Consider the following 26,535-nt stretch of genomic DNA (forward strand, 5'->3'; position numbering starts at 1 on the left):
TCTGAGGTCGACTAACTGATCACAGACAGACCAACTGTGGACTGACTCACTTCCTGTTTGCACCAGAAAAGACAGCGATGTGCAATTAGCACTGATGCTCATAAAGTCGAAGCGGCTAAACGGTGGCCATGACACCATCCAGACTCATTACCTCCTGCGGAGGTCAGACAGGGCTGCGGCGTTTTCTTAAGAAAGCTAATTGTGCTCGTGTTAATGTTTCGTTATTTCATTTGTCGGCGGTGAGTGCAGACTCGGGCTGGGCTTCGTGTGGCTTCGCAAACGAGAGGAGTAATTCAACCAGCTTCATTTTTTCCTCATCGTGTGCTGGGGTTATTATCTAGAAGCCCATTTTAAGAGGTTTTCACAGCCCAGACTGCAGATGTTGAGGTGACAAATTCTGTTACTGTCGGATCTGTGTCGAATCCAACACCAACAGAGCGGAAAACCAGATCTCAATACCTCATATTCGTTGAAGTTGACGTCACCAAACGTGCCCTGCTGCAGACGGTGCACGAGGTCCACCTGCTCATCCGACAGACGGATCTCAGCCCCCGTCATCTTGTCTTGGACCGTACGCCTAGTAATGACAGACAGAATAAGAGTTACACAATTACAGAGATTGAATGGGAGTAAATGGACGTTCCAGATGCTCCTCACCAGTAATCGGGATTCTCCATCTTGTCGAGAAACTCATCCAGCTCATCTTTGTTTCTGATTGGTTTAAAGATCTTCTTGCCATCCAGATTGTATCCGATGTGGGGGTAATCCTTGTACCACTCCATGGGGATGTTTCCGACGGTGTTACGGATGTCCTGTGAACGAACAGAGAAAGTGATATAGACCAGCAGGAAACTCATTAAAAAGATCAACACTACTGAATATTGTGCATTTCTCTTGTACCTGCAGATTAAGACTGGTTCGTATTAAAGCAAGCCAAAATTTGTGTCAGTCTTGGACATGCCTGTATCTAACAATTTCTTCTGTTTCCGTCTCCTCTGAATGGGGAAAGATTAAAATCTAGACTAAGAGTGTTTGAAAAGATCACACTGAAAGTTTTTTATTTATTTAAAAATGTAACGTCATTATTGTTCCCATTATGTATTCTTGATATTTAAGTGGGGTCTGTGGATTGATTGATTAATTATAATCACCTGATGTATGTCATCTGTCTTATAATCACTGAGAAAAAGAATTGGCACACTGACCAAGTTAGATAGCCCAAATCTTTGTCTATTTTATCTTCTGCTTTGTTCTAATAAAAGACTTAATGAGTGCAGACCAACCTTTATAATGTCTGAAGAGTTATTTAAAAATTAGTAAAACAAAAACAAAAACAAAAAAAAACATTTATGATTTTGGAGAGAAGAGAAAACAAAGGATTTTATTTTAGACCTATAGATGCAGAACTACATATGCAAAATTATATATTACATTATATTGATAATTATATCATACAATAAAGATTAATAAAAAGAAAAGTGTAGTTAAAAATACAAATATTAAACAAATATGCAAACAAATTATGCATAAAATGTTTAAAAATAAAATTGTAAATGGTTTAAAAAAAATGTTAATCACACATATGAAGTTGGAAAATGTGAAATTGAAATGTGCAGAATTGTAAACAAATATAATCACAATTATTATAATTTAATATAATTAATATATTCAATATTTTACACACACAAACACACACACTTTATATAAGTATTCTGTATTATCTAATATAATATATTTTATATATTTAATTTACATACAATATGAATACTTTATTTAAAATTACTACATTTAATACAGAAAAAAAAAATTATTGTAAAATAAATACATGATTAGTGACATGCAAATAGTACAGAAGCATAAATATAAAGTTTTACATATTATAGACAACATAAAAAGCTAAAATATTAGAAAACTTAAAAACTCAATTACTGAGAAAATAATTCAAACACTCTGCAAATCATTGTGTAGGGCAATTAAGTCGAATACTGATCAATCAGCAGTAAATGAGTAAGAGACACAAAAACAAAAGTTTTGTATAACCACAAAATGATCATACTGTGATCCAGATATCAACACTTCATTGTACCATCAGTGGATTGCCAGTCCTAGACTGGTTCTGCTCAGTCTTTCCCTGGTCCTCCTTTACTAGCAGTCTAGTTCTGCAGGTGCACAACACCGCCCGCTCTTTATTTAAACTCACTAACCTGCCCATTTTACAGTACGCCACGAGAACATTACACAGCTAGGACTGCTAATAAACCAAGCAGAGCTTTGGTCTGAAAATAGAGATTTCTTTGTCTGGGAAAGACGCGCACACACACATACACACACTGGTAACGGCGGACAGCTGAAAGTTCCCAGAGGTTGCAAGCGCCACTTTAAAGTGAGTCCAACACCTGTGAGTGATTTCTATAAAAACACCCCTTCCATATCCAATTATGTCCGAGTGGGCAGCGCTGTCACGCTTTCACACACAGCCGACAGCAGCTGTGGAGGCCACGCCCACACGCCACTCATCTTCAAAGACTGGCATCTGATTGGTTAATGCCGACTACCTCCTAGACATCTGATTGTAATTTAATCTAACTGTCTAAGAGACATATTTACAGTAATCTTGATGTCTGGCCGACTGAAGTGCTTGTGTTGTCTGGTGCGACTGGCATCCTTGCCAACTTGCCAAAGGAATCAATGCCAAGACGAGGAAAGAACGACAGAAGGAAAGCAAGACTTGCTAATCTGATACTTCCTGTGTGGAGGCGTCACAGATTGTCACTGGACCTTCACACAGTTTTCAAAAAGAAGGAATTAGGGACCCTTACAGAGCTTCGAAGTATTGAGACCACTAGTATTTTAGGCATTTAAATGGTGCGAAACCAACTATTGCACAACCAAATGACTTCCAACTTCTCAACTAAAGATAAATATTTATTATTAGTGACTTAAAATCGTGAGGAATCATATGTAAGCACATATAAAAGTATATATTAAATATAATTTAATAAAATAATATTTTACATTTTAAATTACATAATAAACAGTAATATTATATGCTACTGGTCAAGTTTTAAAATTGTGTATTATGTATTTGATTTTTTCCTCTTATGTTATCAATCCTGCAAATATTTCATAAAAAATGCAGTATGCAATAAAAATAAAAAAAACAGTAATATACATATAATATTATGAATACATATATTAATAAAACAGAGAAAAATAAGAAAATGGAAGGCAGCTTTTTTTGAAAGACAGATTTTGTAGCAACAAATGAATAAAACGGTGGAATATATATTCATATTAGAATATTCAGCAGAAAATAATGAATATTAATATAAAACAAGAAAAAAAAAATCATTTATGAAAAAAATCATTTTATGATTAGGGACCTAGAAATGCAGAAGTGCACAATCTTAAGCAAGTAATAAAATATACTAAATATTATATCAACATATAATAGATGGGATAACCGCAACATATCAGGGTAGAATATGTTTATTATTGACAAAATCATTTACAATTTTAATACTAATTCAATCATACATTTTGTTGATATTAAATATTCATAAATTATGACAAATATTCTCTCTAAGCCTCGTTCACACAGACGGCTGTTTATGGGATCACATAACTGGTCATTTTTCATTGAATTTCAGGAGCTCAGCTTTATGCAAATGAGCAACAGTGCAATAAATAATGGGTGCTTTTTTATGAATAATGTACAATAAAAATGTTGTATTTGAACACTACAGATTAAAAGATCAGAAGAAAGGGTGCTTGCAGGCTCAACAGGGCTCTCTCAGTGGGACGGTCCAAGAGAAGTGGACACAAAAACACCACGCACAGCTCACCTGTTTTCAATTGAGCTGCTGAACACTGCCTTTATTGAGTGTCAGTCAGTCCAGAATCTACCGCATGCTCTTATCAACTTCCTGTTCAGACTGCGGTAGGGACAGGGAGATGGAGAGCAGAGCGATGGGTGCGTTTCTGACAGAAGCTTCAAGGGAAGATGGTCAGAAACCTCGCTGCTGGCAGCATGCACCTCTACGCCTGATATTTCCAAACCACATCATTAAACTCCAAGAGACAAGTGGAAAAAATTCCCTCTTCACAAACCACCTGAGAAATCAGACTGTCAATCCAGAAATATATGCGCAGAGCTTTAGAGGACGATCTTCGTGACATTTATCAGCTTTGAAAAAAGCTCTGGCTGAATCTCAATTCACATACTTTACGTACACACTGAAAGTACACACTTCACTGCTGATGGGAAGTACATACTTCAGAGTAAGCAGTACGGTTCTAGGCCACTATTGGGATTTAACTCTACTTCATAAAGCTGCGTCTTCATATTACCAACCACATATACATAACTATTAGCTTCTTCATTCAATGTTGCCATCTAATAATTAGCATCTAACCCAATTTATTACCTAAAAATCACTTTTAACATTCATACACTAAAGCAAACTGCTTCAGCCTTGGATTTTTGCCCATTTATTGCATCTCTTATTTACCTTAGTAGGTGTGGCCAATAATATTTCAAAAAGCATGCAAGAATATATAGTTTAAAAATCAATTTCTTATAGTAAACTATTTAAAAATCTATAAAATAATTATTTATCATTACAAAATTGTTCTTTGCTTCTTTGATGAATAAAAAGTTGAAAAGAACAGCTTTTATTCAAAACAGAAATCTTTTCTAACGATATAAGTCTTTACTATAACTTCTTTTCCATTTAACACATCCTTGGTGAATGAAAGTAATAATGTCTTTAAAAAATAAAAATAATGAAAAAAATAAACAGACACCAAAATTTTGAATAGTTGCGTAGTGTATATTGTAACAAGATTTCTAGCTTGAATAAACACTAAACTCTTTTTAACTTCATATTTATAAAAGGAATCCTAAAAAAAGTATTACAGGTCCCAAAAAACATTAAGCAGCACATTTTTAACTAATAATAAAAATGGAAGTGCAGATTGTAATGACGTAATGCGCTTTACGACATCTCTGCTAGGATGCCTTACCCATGAAAGGGATTCTTTACAGGTCAACATCAAACAGAGTGGGCTCACATCTCAAAAAGGTGCCCCATGTGTTCACACATTTCACAGGCCACAGAGTTAACATGACCCCCCAGATTTTCACGAGGCACACTTGTAAAGAGGCCTGAGAGACCCTGGAGAGCTGGAGAATTAGGCCACACTGAGAGCCATGGACTTTCCTGAGAAGCAGAGCTCACTAAAATAGAACCAATGTTCTGTGAACTAATGATGCAAACCTGAACACTGTGAAGTTTCCTTGATGAAACAGCTCTACTACTCCAGCCTAATGCTGGCGACAGATCATGGGGTTGATTCCTAAGAAAAACACACTGCTTTGATACTTTTGGTGATTAAGTCTTATTTGATATTTCTCTATCATACAAACAGAGCATGCTCCTTTCCTTCTCGAGCACACATTAACACAGTTGTTCATGCAAAAATGGAAATCGCTGCTGCGATAAAAGCAAAAACTGTGAATAGAATCTTTAAAAAAATTTTTTTTTACTATTATATGACTCCAGAAAACAAGTATTATTTTAGTATCACTGTTAAAATGTAAAACATTATGAACAAGTTTGCATTTTCTTTTTAATTTTAGTTGTTCAATTTTTTCAATTAGTTATTTTACATTTATTTTATATACTCAAAAATTCTGAAAAAAGTAATATTAATGTCCTAAAATCTAAATAAAACACATATTAATAAAATACATTATACAGTTCATTAATATAAAATATACAATTGACTTAAAATCTACACAAAAATTTAAATCCATAAATACAAATACTGTATAATTATTAATTACGGATGGATTCAGTTTTGGATATAAATAAATAAATAAAAATACTGTATAAATATTAATTATGGATGGATTTGATTTTGGATGAAAATATAAAAACTTTAATTATTACTTATGGTTTTAGTCTAGTATAATATCCCAGCAGAAGACCAGAAATATTGCAAATAAGTCATTTAGACTACTTTTATGGTGCCTTTCTTGCTCTAAAGCAACAGCATATTTCCATGAGCTATTCCCTTAAGAAGGCAGAGCAGCAGTGAGTTTGGTGTCAGTCAACATGCAGACGCAGGTTTCTGAGAGCTCCAGCGGTGAATGACTGAATGCATCTGATCATTAAACGGACGACTCTGGCAGGCGGTCCCGCTTTGGAAAGGATGCGGCTCTCTGCTGGGCTCCTTGGGTCACAGGCCAAAGTGGCACTAGCCCATCAAGATACGCAGTGGCAGATGTGTGACAGGTTAATCCATCAAAACAGGTCAGGAGTCCTCAAAACCCCCAATAATAACAGAGAAATATAGGCCGTTGTCGCCGTGATATCCATAAGAGCTGTGGGTAAAAATAAAAGTTGGTGGTGCTGTCATAAGAAAGCTGAAGGAAAATCCGCAGGTCTGACTTTCAAGAGAATGCCTCACATTTTCCGCTCCTCGACACTGTTGACCTTTGCCTCACGGTAGCGGAATTCCTTGGCTGCGGGAACATCCTTGGAATTGCAGCATGGAATTTGCGAAAAGTTGTGACTTCATTTTTCGTAATGAGGTTGAGATCAAAATAATATGGCAAAACAAACACTATTCAAAATGATTCAGCAAGTACTGTTTGTTTGAATAAAGGAGAATGTGTATTTAAACTAGTCTGGAGTTTACCTCATGCAGGGGTAAACCAGAGCGCATATGCCGCGTTTGAAGTGATGGTATATTTTCCAAGACTTAGCAAAACAGATCCGTGTGGTCGTAGATGGTGTGATAGTGCATAAATGTGCAGTGGAACGAATGGAAATGAGCAGGAGATTATGGAGAGGATTTGTCTGAGGCTGAAGAGTTCCTGAAACATCTGTTGATAGGAATAGTGAAAGGACAAGTTATGGTGGGGAAAAACGAAATGAGGATTGGGAAGTGGCACAAAGGGAAGATTAGGCTTATAGTAGGGTTGGACGATTAATCGAAAAAGTATTCAAAACTGAAAATCAGAATATCTAACAGACGTAATTTTCCCATATAATTTTTTTTAAATCCTGTTAAAACATACCGTGTGTGTATTTGGCGCCAGAAAGACGTGTATGACCATTGCACTCGCATCCGGCAGCTTGCAGAGCTCAACGTCTAGATGCCATGTTAAAGGGGGGGTGAAATGCTCATTTTCACTCAATATCCTGTTAATCTTGAGTACCTATAGAGTAGTACTGCATCCTTCATAAATCCAAAAAGTCTTTAGTTTTATTATATTCATAAGAGAAAGATAGTCTGTACCGATTTTTGCCGGAAAAACACGACCGACTGGAGGCATGACGTGTGGGCGGAGCTAAAGAATCACGAACGCGAATAGGCTTTTGCGTTGAGAGCATGTGGAAGCTGTGACATTACCTTGAGGGAAAACACATCATCCAAAACAAACCATGGCTTACAGTCAGATTCAGCCATTTATTTATGATCCAGAATCAGATCCAGAGGCTGAAACTGAAAGAAAGCAGCAGCAGCAACGACTCGCTCCGAGCAGGGCTCGAACCCGGGTCTCTGGCATTGGAGGGGACGCACTAACAAGGAGGCAGAGATATTTGAAGCAGTTTTACTCACCGCCTGCGGTTCCAACACACGATCGTGACCCTTTTTCCTTGGGATTGTATCATCCTTAAGAAATAAACGATACGCAAATCCGTCGTCAAACTGGGCCTTGTGAACAAGCATCTTCGAAATGCAGGGAACAAACAAAAACACTTGCACAACTCCGTTGATGCTCTGTAAAAATAAAGTCCATCCACTGGTCCCTTAATGCTGTTTATTTTTTTTGGTAATCTGTGCAGGGTTGTCTTGCCCTGGCAACCAAAAACACACTTCTTTTGTGACTTTTCGCGACGCTCTCGCTCTGATCAGTGAATCGCTCTGATCAGTGAACGTCTGTTGTGCTCTCAGTGCTCTGCTATACGGGAGCGCGCGCTCTTCCGGCAGAAGTGCCTTAGGACCCATATAAGGAAATTCCGCTCCATCTAACGTCACACAGAGCCATTCTCGAAAAAAAATTTCCGAAACTTGTGACAAACCGGAAGTAGTATTTTGGGAACAAAAATACTCCTTCAAATGTACAACTTAATTTTTGAAACTTTGTCCATGTTTAGCATGGGAATCTAACTCTTTAACAGTGTAAAAAACTCAGTATGCATGAAATAGCATTTCACCCCCCCTTTAAGTTAAAACCACAACATTTTTCATTTCTAATAGCAAAGGCAAATCACAAGATTTAAATATCATGCCAAAAACTGTATTCAGCATGTACTGTATTTAGAATGCACCATTTGTTTAAATAAAGAAAAATGCATACTTAAACGTATCTGCAGTTCAAAAAATATTATATATGTATTTTTTACATGTAAAATTTTGGAAGATTTTTTATAAAAAAAACATTAAAATACATATAAAATTAAAAAGAATATTTCTAAAAAGTCTATTAATAAAAAAAGAACTATTTCTTAATATTATATTATACTATAACTATTATACATTTTATTAATACACATTTATAAAACACTTAGTTCCAGTACTCAATTCTGATTAGTCAGCAGCTGTGTTTTATTTAAGATACAGCACTTTTATGACCATAAATATATATACAGTGGGGCTCGAAAGTTTGGGCACCCCTTGCAGAATCTGAAAATGTGAGTAATTTTCAAAAGAGATCATACTAAATACATGTTATATTTTATTTAGTACTGTCCCAAGTAAGATATTGTACATAAAATATATTAACATTTAGTCCACAAGACAAAAAAATTGCTGAAATTATTAAAATAACCCCACTCAAAAGTTTGGGAACCCTTGGTTCTTAGTACTGTGTTCTGTTACCTGATGATCCTCGACTGTCTTTCTGTTTTGTGATGGTTGTGCATGAGTCCCTTGTTTGTTCTGAACAGATAAACTGAGCAGCGTTCTTCAGAAAAATCTTTAAGGTGCTGCAGATTCTTCAGTTTTCCAGCATCTTTGCATATTTGAACCCTTTCCAGCAGTGACTTTATGATTTTGAGATGCATCTTTTCACACTAAGGACAATTGAGGCACTCCAACACAATTATTAAAAAAGATTCAAACATTCACTGATGCTCCAGAAGGAAACAAAATGCATTAAGATTTGGGGGGTGACTGTGAAGACTGGAAAAATGTTTCCTGGTCTGATGAGTCTCGATTTCTGTTGAGACATTCAGATGGCAGAGTCAGAATTTGGCGTAAACAGAATGAGAACATGGATCCATCATGCCTTGTTACCACTGTGCAGGCTGCTGGTGGTGGTGTAATGGTGTGGGGGATGTTTTCTTGGCACACTTTTGGCCCCTTAGTGCCAATTGGGCATCGTTTAAATGCCACGGCCTACCTGAGCATTGTTTCTGACCATGTCCATCCCTTTATGACCACCATGTACCCATCCTCCGATGGCTACTTCCAGCAGGATAATGCACCATGTCACAAAGCTCGAATAATTTCAAATTGGTTTCTTGAACATGACAATGAGTTCACTGTAATAAAATGGCCCCAGAGTCACCAGATCTCAACCCAACAGAGCATCTTTGGGATGTGGTGGAATGGGAGCTTCGTGCTCTGGATGTGCATCCCACAAATCTCCATCAACTGCAAGATGCTATCCTATCAATATGGGCCAACATTTCTAAAGAATGCTTTCAGCACTTTTTTGAATCAATGCAACGTAGAATTAAAGGCAGTTCTGAAGGCCAAAGGGGGACAAACACAGTATTAGTATGGTGTTCCTAATAATCCTTTAGGTGAGTGTTTGTGTTTGTATATATATATATATATATATATATATATATATATATATATATATATATATATATATATATAATTATATTGTTGTATAGCATGTTATGCGTTTATGATTATGTGTGTAATGAAAAAAAAAAAAACGTATAAAATGAATATAAATATATGTCCATTTACACACACAAAAATAAACTTTTCTTTCTCAATGCAAATGTCTCTTCAATTTTACTGCTACATTCCTGCCAGGTTCCCAAAATACCCAGTTGGTCTGTCTTACAGGGCATTACATCATGAGGGAACCCACCACTACTTACACTGAAACGAATAAAATTACTCAGTCACTTTCTTAAATGCTGACAACAACCTGAGGCCGTCTAGACAGAAGGAAAGAGCAGACAGCCTCACTGCTACCAAATGCATCAAGGCATTCAAATGCCCATTTCCAGCAGTCGGCTCCAAACCGCAGAGAACTGCCTCCTGACACAAAACAGAAAACGTTGATCTCTAACAGGGGCAAAAAACACACGGGAATAATGACACAAGACACGACATCTTTCCACAGAATGGAAATCATATGCTTGGTGAGAATGCGACGTCACCGTGCTGCCAAAGTGAGTCAGGCCTACAGGCCAATTGCCATTTGAAATCGAGCAGAATGGGCTCATGGGAGAAAGTTGCATCCTGCCAGTGTCTATGAGTGTGATTCAGGTCAGGCTTGCATGTGTTAGTGTGAGCCGCTTGAAGAAGGTGCAGAATTGTTGCATTACTGCAGCTTCAGAATCTCCTCTACTCTTCTTTCCGCATTTCTTGTTTGGCTCCAGTGCTCAAAGCATCCCACCAGCATGCTGTCACTCGGGAGCACTGACTGGAAGTTGTTTTTGGAGTGAAAACCGCATGCCTGCAAGTGAAGTATTCCCACTCGGCTGCCTGAACGAATCCTGGAAGCGCAGGGGAAAATATATATACATATTCTCGAAAAGAGTTAAAAAGAAGAGTCTGCTTTCAATCGAAGGACTGTGTCAAACTATTTGCCCTTAAACATCGGTGACTCATCTTTCAAGTAACTATTTGGGGCCAGTCTGGCTGGCAGAACAGTGCAGGTTATCACCCATTCAAGCTGGTGAATTCTTGTCCTGTGCCAGGTCATATTCACCAGCAGTTGGGCACCAATGAGCTTTTCAGGTGGACCAGTTGACTTTTTAATGTGAGGTTCTGAGCCATTGCACATACCAGTTTACTCTGTTTGCATGTATTCAACACAGATCAATTTTGATGTTTACACTTGATGATACACTTGATCATGGCAAAATTTGTTTAAGATACATTAAAAAACATCAGGAGCTCATAAGATGCACATAACCCACTTGGCTGTATCCAACAATGCCAATCACAACCTGCAAACATCAGTGATGATGAAATAATAATAAACAATTGAATTAATTGAATAAAATAATAAAAAAAAGTTAAACATTAAAATAATATCAGTGACTGATTTCTCTAGACAAAATAAATAAAAGTAATTGAATGAATAAAAGAATGAGTAAATAAACAAAAAATAACAATTTAAAAAAGGACTAACAGAAAAAAGTATAAAAGAAGAATAAGAATTAATTCTGATTAAATTAATAATGATTAAAAATAAATAAATAAATAATGCACAAATCATTTATTAACAAATAATAATGAATAAAAGTAAAATTAATGAATGGATAAAAATTTTTTTTTTAAATTATAAAATAAAAAACTAATATAAATTAACTTGAATAAAATAAAATTGTATTAATTAAACATACCAAAACCTTAAAGAATAATACAATTCATAAAAGAATAACTAATGAAAATACAAATGATAAAAAAACTTACAAAAATTTCTAAAAATAAGTATATAATGAACAAAAGAACAGGCAGATAAAATAAATGAATAAATTGATAAAATAATAAACTTCAGGAATTAATAAAATAATAACATAAAAAGATTAAATAAAAGAATGTAAATGACTGAATAAATTAACGGACAAAATTAATGAAAAAAATAATACAATGATTGGATTAATGAATAAATAAAAAATAAATAAAATGAAAACAATTAAAGAATATAAATAAAAGAATAAACAAATAAGGAATGAATGAATCAATCAATCAGATCGTGTACACAACCATACTCCATTTGTTCACCATGAGTGTTCTCTACAGCAGGTTTTGTAATAACGAATGAGCTGCGGTCAGACCCTGCTGGACAAAGGTCTGTAACAGCACACTTGGCCGCCCACGAGTAGACAGATCAACGCGAGTCCATCTGCTTTATTTTGCAAACCACTTCTCTTTCATTCAACTTATCTATGGAAATGTCCAGACGGCCCAATACGGCGAGTGTCTAATCATGATGTTGACATCCTAAGATCCATACAAACAGCACATTTGTGGCGCAGCGATGATTTCGAAATGACTGATACGGTGGCAGCCAAGTTTCCCCATGACAGTTGGTGAAAGCAAACAGCCACCTAAAAGGGACAGTTATTAAAAGCAGAGATATTAGACCCAGGCTCTGATAATGCCTTAAACAGCTGAAGGAAGGGTTACGGATGTGGCGTATTGACTACAGGGCTTGCGGTCGGAGTCCCTGGTCCTTGTACAGGCAGAGAAGGTTATTAGGAAAGTGTGTTTGATATTTCAGACGTTTATGGATGTGTCTGGTTGACCAGGCCGATCTCGGCGTATGGCAGCAGGGGTGGGGGTTGGGGCGATACAGCACCTGTACGTCTGTCATATGGATGGCAGTGAAAGTCCTGAGGGACGACGAGCCCCTTGTTTTCACTAAGAGACTGACTGACCACCAACGCTGACAGACGCAGTCCCAAAAAGTTGGGAAAAAACCTTAAGAAAAGCAGCCTTTCGGCTTAATATTGCACCGCTGCTCAAGTGATGCAAGCTTCTTTTTGACCCTAATCGAAGAACAAAAAAAAATGCGCCATAGTATACTGATGCATTCAGAGATACTGAAGTGATAGTTCACTCAAAAAAAAAAAAAAAAGGACAATTCTGTTTTCTTTTACTTGGTCCTATCCTGTAGTTTTTTCTTCCTCTGCTGAACACAAAAGATTATGTTTTGAAGAATGTTAGTAACCAATCAGTTGATGGTAGCCATTGACTTCTATAAGTATAGTCAATCGTTAACTGTTTGGCTACCAACTGTGCCTGGTTGAACTATCTCAAAGGGTAAAGATTTTGGTAAGCCTGTGGGAGATTTGAATACTCGGGGACAGCAAATACACAAAGGTTGCAAAACATTTTATGGTTGCTGTGTACATCTCTGACTCTCCTTTGCAAACCAGCAGGTCCTTGGTTGTAAAACACCTGAACATTTCTGCAGTTTGCTTTGAGAAGCGATGACTCACCCTCTCAAAACTGGTGCGTTTATAACGTCAATTAATCTGTGAAGTTCTCCAGGGGCAATTTATGAAACCTAGCTTGAAATTGAAAAACGTGGCCATTTCAAATTCAATAACGTGTTTAGGTGCATTAAGTAACTTGATTTATGATTGCATGCTGGCACAGAATATTTTCCAGCAGCAGTGCTGATTTGACGCAGAGCGTTTAACACGAGTAGACGCTGGTTCTTGATGGGCACCGGGCAGGAGAACTGCTTAAGATGGGATTTATGGAAGCGGTTCCATGGCTTACCCACTCGGCACGGGCCACTGAGCGACAAGCCATTTGCAGACGGAGCAGCCTGCGTCTCCTCCCCACAAATGCAGGTTTGCATTTCCCTCTAATGGGATCATTTATAATCCCAGTAAACTCAAACTCCGCAGTGGAACGCTGCCACATCCACACTTTCCATGAGGTCCATCCAAACAGGCCATGCGTCTGCAGCAGGAATGCGTGCAGACGTGTTAGCGCACCGCATCCCCGTGCGCGAATGTGGGTGAGTGGCAGCTGTGCGCAGACCATTAGGATGCCGCTAACATCCACCGCTAACAGCTCGCTGGAAAAATCTAAATTGGAAAATGATCATGGAATAATACCCAAACGCAAGCATCCAGCAAGGAATATGAGTAACTGAGCGGGACCCAAAGAGCTCTCCAAAACACAGCACTTTTCACATTTGCTGCTCACTTCATTTCGAGTTGTAAAAAACCATATTAAATCGTCAATAAAAGCGAACACGAGAAAATAACGACAGAAAAAGATGTGGAACAAGTGATGAAGTACAAACAGTTATTCAAAATTAAAAAAAATAAAGTAAAAAAAAAAATGCATAATTCATTATTGCATTGTACTGGCTTAGACTTAAGGGGCCTTTGAGATATACATGCAGAAATGTAAAGATCAAGGTACAATCCCTTTTCTTCTGGTTTCTGGTCCTACAGTAACCTCATAACCCAAATCCCCCCAAGATAATACTGAACAACAAAAGTGTTCAATTGCAGGCAAAAAAGTAGCTTAGTCTAGAACAAATGTTAAAATATGAGCTTTGCGAGTCAGTGGACGGGTGTAAAATGCATGTGTGGATGGACCGCTCTCAATTAGGTCTTCCGGCCTTCATAATACAATGGAAGAAACCAACTCAGAGTCTCTGTAGTTTTGGCATGTTTATAAGCTTCATGCACTGTAAATGTACCCGAGAGAAAACACGTCATAAAAAAGAACCAGGAGCACTTTAACAACGGAAAGTCACAATAAGAGCAATGAGAACAAAGCCCTCGGCCAGGCTAATTGCTTTTATTGGTTCCCTTCATATGGCTCCGCCTTCTCTTCTGAATAAATTAACTGAAGTCATCGCCGCCGTGACTTCAGCAGGTCTTGAATGCGTGTGTACGAACAGGATCACGTCTGGCTTAGATTAAGCGATCTCTGCCGGTCTGAAAGCGATACAGGGGCACTTTTGGACCCGTACAGACAAGCAGATCGGAGCTGACTAGCCGATCGCAGTACAGCACACCCCGGGTGTTTAACCAAACACCAAAAACCCTGCGGCCTGAGAGGATCGGAGCCCAGAAAGCATTTTTCTGCTGGATTAGATGTCGCAGAGCACTGGAGGAGGTCAGTGGGAGCTAATGGCAGTCAGATGGGATGCAGTTTCTCCGCTTTAAGCAGGCCGATGGCCAGATAACAAGCGTTGTCATTCGTTACCCCAGAGGTCAATCTTTATGAGGTAGCGAGACATTCCATCCTTGCCGTGGTCTCACACGACCCTAATGAATGTCGTCACATTACGACCCTTTTTCCTTAATGACTCGTCCCTAGATATACGGACTGCCGCGGTGAGCTCTTGCTTTAATGACTGAAAGGTCATAACTGGGGTCTGGAAAGAAATATAACCGTGTCATTGCGTTCGTGACTGTGACACTAAAAGACATAAATGCTTTGTTGAATAAGAATCTTTCTCTACAGTGTACAGTGACAAATGCACTTACTTTTCTGCTAAATATAAGCCTAAAAACGTGTCTTTTAAAGGAAAAACCAATCCCTAAATCTACCAATAGGACAAAAGAACATCTCATTACGTTAGTACACAATTTTATGAACTTTCAAGTTAGGAAAAATAAATAAATAAATAAGAGTAAATTAAAAATCTCTTTAAGGGCAAGTTATTGCAAATCAACCTCATGATATGATACAAGTCATGATTCAATATTTCACAATGCATTAGGGGAAAAAATCTGAAACAAGAAGGGTTTTATTCTCTCTCCTTATTTTCTCTTAAGTCATTTTAGTGAATCTGTTCATTTAGATGGTTGATTTTAAATTATACCTACTGATTCAACTCACCATTCATGTTCAGAAGAGCCATCATCACTACATTTTCACATAGCCATACTGTGTTCTATGACTCTAATATTTCACTCACCTCATAGTTTGACTCCTAAACCAATTTCTTAGTCAAGTTATTTACAATTACCAAGCAAATCAGTTCAAACCAAATGATCTGATTTAAAAGAATGATTCATTTGCAAAAGAAGCAAGCACACAAATGTCTGAGACTTCACAGTGACACTTTCATAGCGAAGCCTTTGTTCGCCTCTTTATGAAGACACATCTTTGCAGAAGTGCAACTGATACTTTTTAGTCTGGGGAGTGAATATGTCTGACTAGTGACTGGTAAAGCCATTCAACTTCAAAATTGGTTTCAAGAAGGAAAAAAGACATCTTTAAGGTTTTATTCCAAGTGCCCTAAAAAAACTGAAAAGAGGAGGAAAAGTCCATTCAGAACCGGATAAACGTACATGTTTCGACATGCGGAAAACATTATTTCAATACAATTGTGTTAAAAACTCAACTAGTGATTTACTGCTGCTAGTTAAACCAGGTCAAAATTCCTTTTTACAAGAATAAAATTAAAGAGTGCTCTCCCACTCAGAGGAATATAAATCTCTTCGCTCACAGCAGCCATTAACAAAACCATTTACATTAATGAAAACATGAAACAAAGGCTTCGTGCCTCAACAGACTGGGAACGTTTTCCATCTTAAATTTAAGGAGGACGCAAGTTTCAGGTGTTAAGTGTTACGTTCCTGTTCTTCATGATGATGGGCTGCAAATGACCGCTTGGGGAATGAATTAATTAATCAATTCCCCTTAAAAAAGGAAAAGACTGTATAGTCTAGCTCAAAAAGTACATATCGCTACTATTAACAACAAATAATGAATTAAAAATGGAGCCAAAAAGAACGGAAGCAAGTGTTTGAGAGGATCCGCCTCTCCTGTGGTCTCGACCACGAGCAAACGCCGGAAATCAGATATCCTGTCTGGCCTTTAACTCGCATCGCTTATTAATGAGGCTGCGGTTCAAAGAAACTAAAAATGAGATGGCATTAATATGGATTTACCACGTCCTCAAAATTTCTTTTTCATCATCTCCATCTCAAGCCGTCATTCGCAGAGAAATGCTACGAAAACCACATCGTTATGCCGCCAGACTAGACTTGAGTTCATGTCAAAAATATGAAATCTAGAGAAAATGAAGGGGGAAAAATGACAAGCCACCATTCATATCTTCATATTTTCCAGAGGGTAAATAGGAGCTGAATTTATAATGACATCAAGGAGTACACTTTTAATCCATCAAATGGTTGCGTTGTATGGAAACGTATTTTGTTTTTGTTTTTACCTCCTGCCACTTTACACTTCACCTACAGAAATAAAACATTAGGATGAGAAAAGGCCTGCACTTGAATAAATAGCATGCTGGTCTTGTGCAATTTTCCCTCAACGAAACCTGTAAGGATGTTAAAGTCAAGTTGATATGTTTTGGGAACAATATTTTTAAAGACTTGCAGCTATAAAGTTACAAAAGCGTGACAGAACATATAATAAGTTCAGACAACCTTTTCAAACTTCCATAGTTATGCTAAGCAAGACCATATACATTTCCTCAAAGTTATTCTCAGAACAAGAAAAAAAAAAAACACAACATGAGCAAAATCTGTCTCTCAGAGGTATCATCTTCATTTCATCATAAATAGGTGACTGGTGGTAATGACTAAGAGAAGAACAGGTGCTACGATCTGAGTTATGCTTCAGTTAGATGATGTTATATTGCTATTTCCCTTCCGTGACTAAACCGGTCCAGGCAATGTACTGAAGTGTAAGATAACCCACTCATCTTCACGGACAACACAGTTTATCAAACTACCGGACAGTCACTGACTCAGAGTGGAAGACAAACCACAGGAATATAGACTCACTGGAAAAGACCGGCCCTGAGGAAGATCAGACTCTGACACAAGGGTCTCTGTAAAACCACCACTGAGGTAAGGTAATGGTAACAGAGTTCAGGGGGAGGAGGACAGAATGGGTGAAAGAATGACCCAAACCTTACAGATCTACAGTTGAAGCCCTGGAGTCTTATAGTCCCTCTAGGAAGCAGTATAACTGTAAATGAAGGGTGAAAGGAAGAGGCAGCGGGTAAATAAAGATAGAAGAGTAAATGGTGTCAAAACAAAAACAGCAAGCAAGCAAACAAGGTGGCAAGGATGAAAGCAAGAAATTAGGAAAATTTCTAAAAAAGAAAGAAATATAAAAGAAAAAAATAAAGAATTATTTAAATTCAGTAAAAGAAGAAAGCAAAAAAAGAGTAAATGAAAAAGATGAAGAAAGGTTAATTGGAATTTTAAATCAGTTAGGAAGGAAGGAGGGAGAAAGAAAAAAAGAAATAAAGAATAAAGCGAGCAAAGAAATAAAAATCTTCAACCAAGAAAGTGAGCAAGCAGAGGGAAAATGTGACCCGAAAAAAGGATTGTTGTCAGATAGGAACCAAGCAAATGAGTATGAAAGAAAGCAAGCAAGAAACGATTTCAAACCACTAAAGCAAGCAAGCAGAAAAAAAGAAAAAAGAAAGGCCATTATTAACTGGGAGTTAAAAAAGCTGAAGTTGATAGCTGTATAGAACCACTTTGCTCCCTGCCTGAGCCGCCAGCTGGTGTATTTGCATAAGCAGTAAAAGAGAGGGATGGACAGAGGGAGAGAGAGAACGAGAGAGTGAGGGAGTGAGAGAGGGAGGAATCATACCAGGCACTCCCACAACCTATAAAGCACAACCATACTGAAACACTCAGTGAAACCACACGTGGGTCTCTGCTCAGGGGGGAGAGCCAGCGCTGCACAGAGACTGAGAGCCGCAGGAGAAGTGTGCATGTGTGTGTGAGGAATCAAGACGTGGATTTCAGCTCAGATGGGATGTGAGTGAGGACAAACGATAAGTTCAACCCTTCAGGATCAATTCTCCAAGTCTTGAAGGCAAAGAAAAACTAATTTCAAATGGTCCGTAGTGGCAAAGAAATGTAATACCAGAGTGCAACTGTACTAGAGGACTATCCAAAGAGCAAACAAGTGCAGGATTGGTTCTGAAGCTAAGAGATCCATGCATTAAGAACTCTAGAGTCTTACAAGCAAAATTTGAGATCCGTGTGGAGAGGTTTGGAGGTTTCTGCAATGTCTTTCGCAATGGTACGACCGGCTCCCAGCCGATACCTGTATTCGGAGATCTCAATGATGTCAGAGGACGATGAAAATGGCAGCGAGAGCTCAGGCTCGGACGACCGCTCTTTTCGCTTGGACACCTCAGGGTACGACATTAAAGTTGGAAGAAAGCGGAAACCTGGCATAGGAGGTGGTGGACGGCTGATAGGGTCACCAAGCAACTGCACGGGCACAATGGGTCCATTGCCAGAGGGCCGTCAACGCAATGCAGCCAATGCACGGGAGCGGGATCGCACCAACAGTGTCAACACGGCCTTCACCGCGTTGAGAACTCTGATCCCCACAGAGCCTGCTGACCGGAAGCTGTCCAAGATCGAGACCTTGCGGTTGGCATCCAGTTACATATCCCACCTTGGAAATGTGCTCCTGGTGGGTGAAGCGTGCGGGGACGGACAGCCGTGCCACAGCGGAGGACCCTCGACTTCAAACTTCTACCACCACCATGGTTCGCCAAACCAGGACTCGGAGAACTCGCAGCCCAAACAGATCTGCACGTTTTGCCTCAGCAACCAGAGGAAAATGGTGAGTGAGACACATACAGGTGTTCGCCGTTAAGGTTGTGCAAAGATCTAGATGTGTTAAAGTCCACAAACAAGCTGAAGAAATACAGACAGAGGTGTGAAATACGGCTGAACCTTAGGGAGGGATAAAAGCGGGTCTGAATCATTCTCTGCTAGTAAGGTCACTGAGGGCAAAGACTTGAGGCAAATTTGGGATGTATTAAATACTGTCAAAATAAACTTGAAGATTACCTTTTAAACAGGTAGTTGTAAGTGTTTGTTTCCTTTCTGCAAAGCATTTATATAAATCTAGCCACATCTAAGCAGCATATATTCACAAAACCTAGACTCTTAAAAATAAAGGGGCTTAGAAGGTTATTCACTGCGATACCATAGAAGAATCTTTTTTGGTTCCACAAAGGACAGTTCAGTCAGAGGTTCTTTGAAGAACCATCTCTTTCTTAACTTTTTACAATCTGAAGAACCTTCATTCAGATGTTAAAGGTTCTTTGTGGAATTATTTAGACAAAAAAAGGTTCTTCTATGGGATCGTGAATCACCTTTATTGTTAAGAGTGTACTCCTTACTTCTAAATCTGACACTGCAAAAACTTATAACTCAACAGAAAGCTGATAAGGCATAATTTCGTACATGCTTTCCAAGGCATGATCAACTAGTGGTTTCAGATATTCTGCCCTACACCGGCCAACTGCGTCTTTTAGTGTCATAATTCTCAGCCTCCCCAAGATAATGTTTGTCACTGAAAACCGTCCTCTGCGCTCTGAAGCTGAGTTATGACTTCATCCACATGTCCTTTTCCATCAAGGGCGATATCTCTGTTACAGAGTGCTCTGCTACCATGACCTCATAGACAGATGCAGTGAAAGATCGGATTAAATGTAGCCCAACGGAAAATATCCAATCAACAAAGAGACTGTCAGGTAATATACAAACACATCATCCATCTCTTCCCCCGGCGAGCGTGACTGCACTGACCTTGGCCCGTGGAGCCAACACCACAGCACATTAAAAATAAAACCGTAAATCACGCTCTGGCTGTGAGGAATACAATGACACCAAACCAAAAACAGGGGGAAAACTGTAATTTAAACTTGCATGGCGAAGAACTGTCAGAGGTTGAAATATAACACACGCTCAAGACAATTACACTCCGCCATGACACAAGAGCATTTTTGGTCAGGGTATCTCACCACCGCAACGTGTGTTTAATCCTCAAAAACCTGAAGTGCTTCCAGAAGCCACTGAGCTACATTTTCTTTTCTGGATCTTTCAAAGTAAAGTCTGTAGTGAAGGAAATAAACAATAAAAGATAGCAACTGATTCTGCCGGGGATACTCTGCACCACACGGGTGAATTACGACAAACCTAGTTTGGGCGATTTATGACAAATGAGCAAATGGGAGGCATAAATATGCAAATGTAAATGGTCCGTGATCTATATATCAGGCCATGAGAATCTAGGGAACATCTGCTGCTGGGTATTTTCCCCCCAAGTAGCCATGCACCACCCTCAGCATTTCACTCTCACATCCTGTGTTGTTCTTAGTCGCTTCCTCGTTGCCCAATTAATATCCTTGTCAAGCACGACATGCAACCTGCTCTGACCTTCGGAAATCTTTCAGAGGAGGATTTTTACCGATTTCTGAAAGGAATACAGTGATCTTTGCACTTTAAGCTGAGAGCATTAAGGCTATTAAATTGTTAAGATTTCAATGGATTTATTTTGTAGCAAGAAAAACACTAAGTACGAAAAAGTGAAGAATATTTCAAGACTCTGTGTGCAATTCATGTACTCTAAATTGTCTATACATTACTAACAAATTCGACATTGGCCACTGTTGCTCTCTCTATATATCGATCAAGCACAAATTTATCTCATTGAGCATCTATAAAAGTATCCAAATCGAATCCCTAGACATTTGATATTGCACAAGCCACACTGTATATAAAAGACTGAAACAAATGTACAAAATAAGGGTTCATTATAAATCAAATTTATAATGGAAATATAAAGGTTTTATTCACTAAACTGTTTGTGGTTAAACTATTGTTGAAAATCACATAGAAAACACCCAGAAACCACAGAGTTAGGAACAACAATAGGCCAAAGGCCAACACTCCCATTTCAGGCCGTAACTTTAATCCGTACAAAACGAAATTATAGATCTTTATACGTCCATGTCTTCAGGATTCCAGTGGCAGGCAGATATTTGAAACAGACCGGGCCTTGCCTTTGTAGTGCGCTTTCAGAAGTAGGTCTGCGCTCTCCAAAACCGCACTCGTCTCTTTTACCCCTACTTAGTGCTCATTACGCCGTGAAAGTATCCCTCAGCCAAGACGCACGGCTTTATTGTTTCTAAAGAAAGAGAAAGATGAAATAAAGAACACACACACTAGGAGAAAGACGTAGCGGTATAACTGAATTCAAATGTTCGGATTTTCGTTAAGCGTCTGCAAGCTGACACAAAACAGACAGCTGCATCGAGATTCTCCAGCGAATGAGCAAAATGGAAGTTTAAATCAAACGCAGACATTCATGCGGCAGAAAACTGCTACTTTTGCCTGCTAAGACGTTCAAGCCTTAAACAGATTTGTGTCTATATAAAAATGATCGATTTTACCCTAACCATTTTTTTTTCACCTTTTGATGCATCTGGCAGTTTTATCTATTTATTTTCTATCTTGGATTGCTTCTAGATTTTTGCACACGCACACACTCACTTGGTAACTACTATTTTCTACATCACTCTATCCACATGGCTGTACCACAAATATGACAGAGGGAGAAATTCCCCCTATTTTTGTGTTTTGACACCATCTTCCTCTCTCTGTTCAGCTAAACCACACTAGTCATTAGTGGTGGATGCTTGGTTTCTCGCAGGTGAGGACATAGGTTTGGACAGATTACATAACCAGACATGATTACTCAGAAAATGCCTTTTTTTGAAGCAGGTGGGATGCCTTCCTCACAGTTATGGCATCTGCTCAGATGGTGACTGAATAAAAAGTAACTTGGGTCATATTTTCTACATAATTATCGAGACTTCTCTGATTACGAGCATATGGAAGAGTTTAGAGTCTTTCGCTCTAACGGGAGCCCAAGCATTTGACACAATATGAAATTATTTGAAGTGTTAGTAGTGCGCGTTATAGAGCCAACATTTTTCCCTCCGTAAACTGCCGTTTCATTCGAATGTATCCTGAAAGAATTGGCCAAAAGCGGGATCTTATAAAACAGCCAAATGTGAATACTTCAATACCTTCTGGAAAGTGAAGCCACATGAATTAAAGTTGGGCTGGAATTGGGTCATCATTTACCACAGGTGGGGCGGTACGCTTCATAACCATAAACGAAGGGAAACTAGTGTTTTCGCTTGTGGGCAGCAGCAATAAGGTCTGTGCAAATACTCCCGAACACTATAAAAACAATCAAAAGAGTATAAATGGTGCATGCAAAGGGTCCAAAACTCGTATATTGGGATTAGCGCAAACACAAGCCTGGTTTTAATAATCTACCTGTCATGTCACCACCAAGAGGCTAGAGTTACACATCTAAACACATGCAAGCACACACACAGTCTCACTGTGATCTTCAGAAAGCAGTCAACCTAAGGTGAAGCCAAATATTTGTGTTAAGAGCACCGCAGCCACCTGAAGAAGAAAAAAAAGGAGGTGAACACCAATTTATTGATATAAAGATATTTGAGAATTTGCTGTGATTTGTTTCCTGCCTCAAAGTACTTGGAAATAATGTGTTTATAAAGGACTTCAGACCAAGGGGAGCATACGATCAATCTGGGCCTTTGGACGTAAGCTCCAGCAATAATAATTTCTTTACGGCGTGTGAGACAGGATATGAAAAGCAAATGTAGGCAAAATCCTATTAGTTTGGCCATAAGTGATCCCTGGAGTCAGAGTGCTGGTGACTTTAAAGTGGCACTGAATTTAAAGGAGGGGCTGTTGGGGGAAAGAAAGAAAGGAAAACGTTGAGGGTCAGGGTTATTTTCAAATGGGATTCTGTCTGACTTCATCAGTTAAGGTTGAGTGTTTTGACTAGAAACTCCGCCTACATCAGATGGGGGCCGTAGGAATTGCCATTCCATCTGCTCCTGTTCTAAGCAAAGCAAACTGGGATATGTGAGCCAGGTGTGTGTGTGTGTGTGTGCATGCTACCGCAAATGGAAAGGTGATAGGAGAAAAACAGCAGGCGTGTTAATGCCAAACCACCAGCCCACAGGGAGAATGCCGACATTAACGCTCAAGAGTCAACAACTACTGAAAATCTGAAAATTGAAAATCAATAAATATTGAGCATTTGTAAAATTTTGAATAAAAGCAATCACATAAATGATAAAAAATAATGAGAATGAGAACAAAATAAATAATTGAACCTGACGTTTTTTATAATTAATCAATTATTTTCTTTTTTCTTTTCCAGAGCAAAGACAGAGAGAGGAAATCAGCCCTGAGGAGTTAAGCCACGACGAGAATGGATTTACTAAACATCATCACCAATGTACAAAAGCTGTTGACAGCAAAATGCAATGTTGTGGTGTATATATGCAAATATCAATTCATATTTAATTATTTGTAAATCGTTGTTGGACATTTTATTGGAGAAAAAAAAAACACATGTATGACTGGAAAAAGACCAGACTGCAGCAACTTGGTTATCAAAGAGCTGAACATCCCGCCACAGCCTTCATCCATTTCCACCTTTTCGGTTCATTTACACACCAAGCTCCACCAAATGTTTATTTTTGGCCACAGGGAGCTGAGGTAAAGCTATTTACCAAAGACTATCTGTACAAGAGGACGGCATTCACAAAGCTGCAAATGATCACATGACTTCCCCAGGAGACACAACATACGGAGCCCAGCTTTGCCAATCAAAACAATAAAGGAACATATTCCTATATTCAATCAAAGAGGACCTTGGGAAAGTGCTCATATTGAGGACATGAATGAATACAAACTGATGTTTGGCACGTTATTTCTAACAAAAACACGAAAGACACTTAGCCTGACTATGAAAATGCAATAAATTCATTAAATGCAGTATACTGTATGTCTAATATGGCAAATGACATATATTCTTCATTGTTTAAATTAAAAATGACTAAGCAAACAGCTTGAAAACCACCTGCGTTTCTTTCTAGTATGTCTCAACATCATGCCACAAAGACGTTTGGATATCTTTGTTATCCAGCCGTCCTGTAATTTAGCCAAAACCTCAAAACAGCTACAAAAACAGTCCCTCCAGATAAAGATCAACACTTTCATTTGATCATCTCTGTAGATCATCTTTCATCACGAGTCCTTGAAGACTAAATATTTAATTTTACATTCTCTTTCTGTGTTTGATTAGGCTAAGAAATACAAACACATCTAGAGACACTTACATAGTCTTATATTTCACAAACTCAGACATGATACTTCAAGATTTATTCAACGTTATCAACTAATACTGGCAAGAACAGTTGTTTATGATCTATTCCAGTGATTCTCAACATTTCTGCCTCTTGATTTTCTGGACATAATTGTACAAATATTTTAAACATTTTATATTCACAATTTCTACCTTATAAAAGACTTTAGAGCTTATAAATACTATCTTTCTTTCTCTCTCTCTCTCTCTCTCTCTCTCTCTCTCTCTCTCTCTCTCTCTCTCTCTCTCTCTCTCTATATATATATATATATATATATATATATATATATATATATATATATATATATATATATATATATATATATATATATATATACACACACACACACACATACGCACAAGAGACTTCTTTAAAAAAACATTACAAGTCTATATGTATATGTAAACACTACTGTTATTTTATTTTATTTTTTAAAGAAGTCTCTTCTGCTCATCAAGGCTGTATTTTTTTTAATCAAAAACACAGGGAAAAAAAACAGTAATCTTGCAAAATGTTATTATTAAACATTGGTTTCTATTTCAATAATAATTTATTCCTTTGACGCAAAGCTGAATTTTCATCAGTCATTACTCCAGTATAAAGTGTCACGTGATCCTTAAGAAATCATTCTAATATGCTGATTTTTGTGCTGCCAAATATTTTTTTGAAAACTGTTACTTTTTTCAGGATTCTTCTTTTTCAGGATTTTTCAGGATTTGATCAATAAAAAGCTTAAAAGAACAGCATTTACTCAAAATATAAATATTTTCTAACAATATAAATCTTTGCTATCACACAACAATTTAACATCCTTGCTGAATAAAAGTTTTCATTTCTTTAAAAAAAAAGAAAAAAAAGAAATGTACTGTAGTGTACATTATTAGAAAGGATTTTTTTTATTTTAAATTAATGCTCTTCTTTTTAAATTTTTATTTATCAAAGAATCCTGAAAGTATCACAGTTTCCAAAAAAATATTAAGAAGCAGAACGATTTCCAGCACTGATAATAAAACAGCATATTAGAATGATTTCTGAAGGATCATGTGACACTGAAGAATGGAGTTATGATGCTGAAAATAAAGCTTTGCAACACAGGAATATATTCGATATATTCGATTCGAAAAACTTTTTTACATCGTAATAATGTTTTACAATATTAATATTTTTTTCTGTATTTTTGATCAAAGAAATGTGTTCTTATTCCAAACTTTTGACTAGTAGTGCATGCACACACACACACACACACACACACACACACACACATATTCATTATAAAAATGCCCATGGAGTTATTTATTTTTTAATCTTATTTTAATCCTTTTTTTGTCTTATTTTCAATCTTTCTCTCTGTCTATCAACAAACAAATATACAGGTGCATCTCAAATTAGGATGTCGTGGAAAAGTTCATTTCAGTAATTCAACTCAAATTGTGAAACTTGTGTATTAAATAAATTTAATGCACACAGACTGAAGTAGTTTAAGTATTTGGTTCTTTAAATTGTGATGATGGCTCACATTTAACAAAAATCCACCAATTGACTTCGATTCTAATTCTATTCCAATTAGAATGTGGTGAGATGCCAATCAGCTAATCAACTCAAAACACCTACAAAGGTTTCCTGAGCCTTCAAAATGGTCTCTCAGTTTGGTTCACTAGGCTACACAATCATGAGGAAGACTGCTGATCTGACAGTTGTCCAGAAGACAATCATTGGCATCCTTCACGAGGAGTGTTAGCCACAAACATTCATTGCCAAAAAAGTTGGCTGTTCACAGAGTG

General features: G+C 37.8%; 2 protein-coding genes across 2 annotated transcripts in view; one reads left to right on the top strand and one right to left on the bottom strand.

Annotated features, from left to right (window-relative positions):
* The window catches only part of bop1 (BOP1 ribosomal biogenesis factor), a 74,137-nt gene that overhangs the window by 24,176 nt on the left and 23,426 nt on the right, over window positions 1-26,535 (bottom strand). The window contains exons 4-5 of the mRNA XM_052583796.1: window positions 658-812; window positions 460-577 (exon numbers count right to left, since the gene is read on the bottom strand). Coding sequence (XP_052439756.1) covers window positions 460-577; window positions 658-812 — 273 coding nt within the window. The remainder of the gene's footprint in view (window positions 1-459; window positions 578-657; window positions 813-26,535) is intronic.
* scxa (scleraxis bHLH transcription factor a) lies at window positions 18,374-24,453 on the top strand. The gene is made up of 2 exons (XM_052583800.1): window positions 18,374-19,326; window positions 23,764-24,453. Exons 1-2 carry the CDS (start codon window positions 18,757-18,759, stop codon window positions 23,800-23,802), a joined length of 609 nt encoding a protein of 202 aa, XP_052439760.1. The 5' UTR covers window positions 18,374-18,756; the 3' UTR covers window positions 23,803-24,453.

The sequence above is a fragment of the Carassius gibelio genome, chromosome B19, assembly GCF_023724105.1.
Source record: "Carassius gibelio isolate Cgi1373 ecotype wild population from Czech Republic chromosome B19, carGib1.2-hapl.c, whole genome shotgun sequence".
Classification (NCBI taxonomy): domain Eukaryota; kingdom Metazoa; phylum Chordata; class Actinopteri; order Cypriniformes; family Cyprinidae; genus Carassius; species Carassius gibelio.

Excerpts from the sequence above, each read along its gene's own strand:
- scxa (XM_052583800.1), top strand. The coding sequence starts at position 18,757 with ATGTCTTTCGCAATGGTACGACCGGCTCCCAGCCGATACCTGTATTCG. Across the intron at positions 19,327-23,763 it reads TCAGCAACCAGAGGAAAATG|AGCAAAGACAGAGAGAGGAA; the intron begins GTGAGTGAGACA and ends TTTCTTTTCCAG.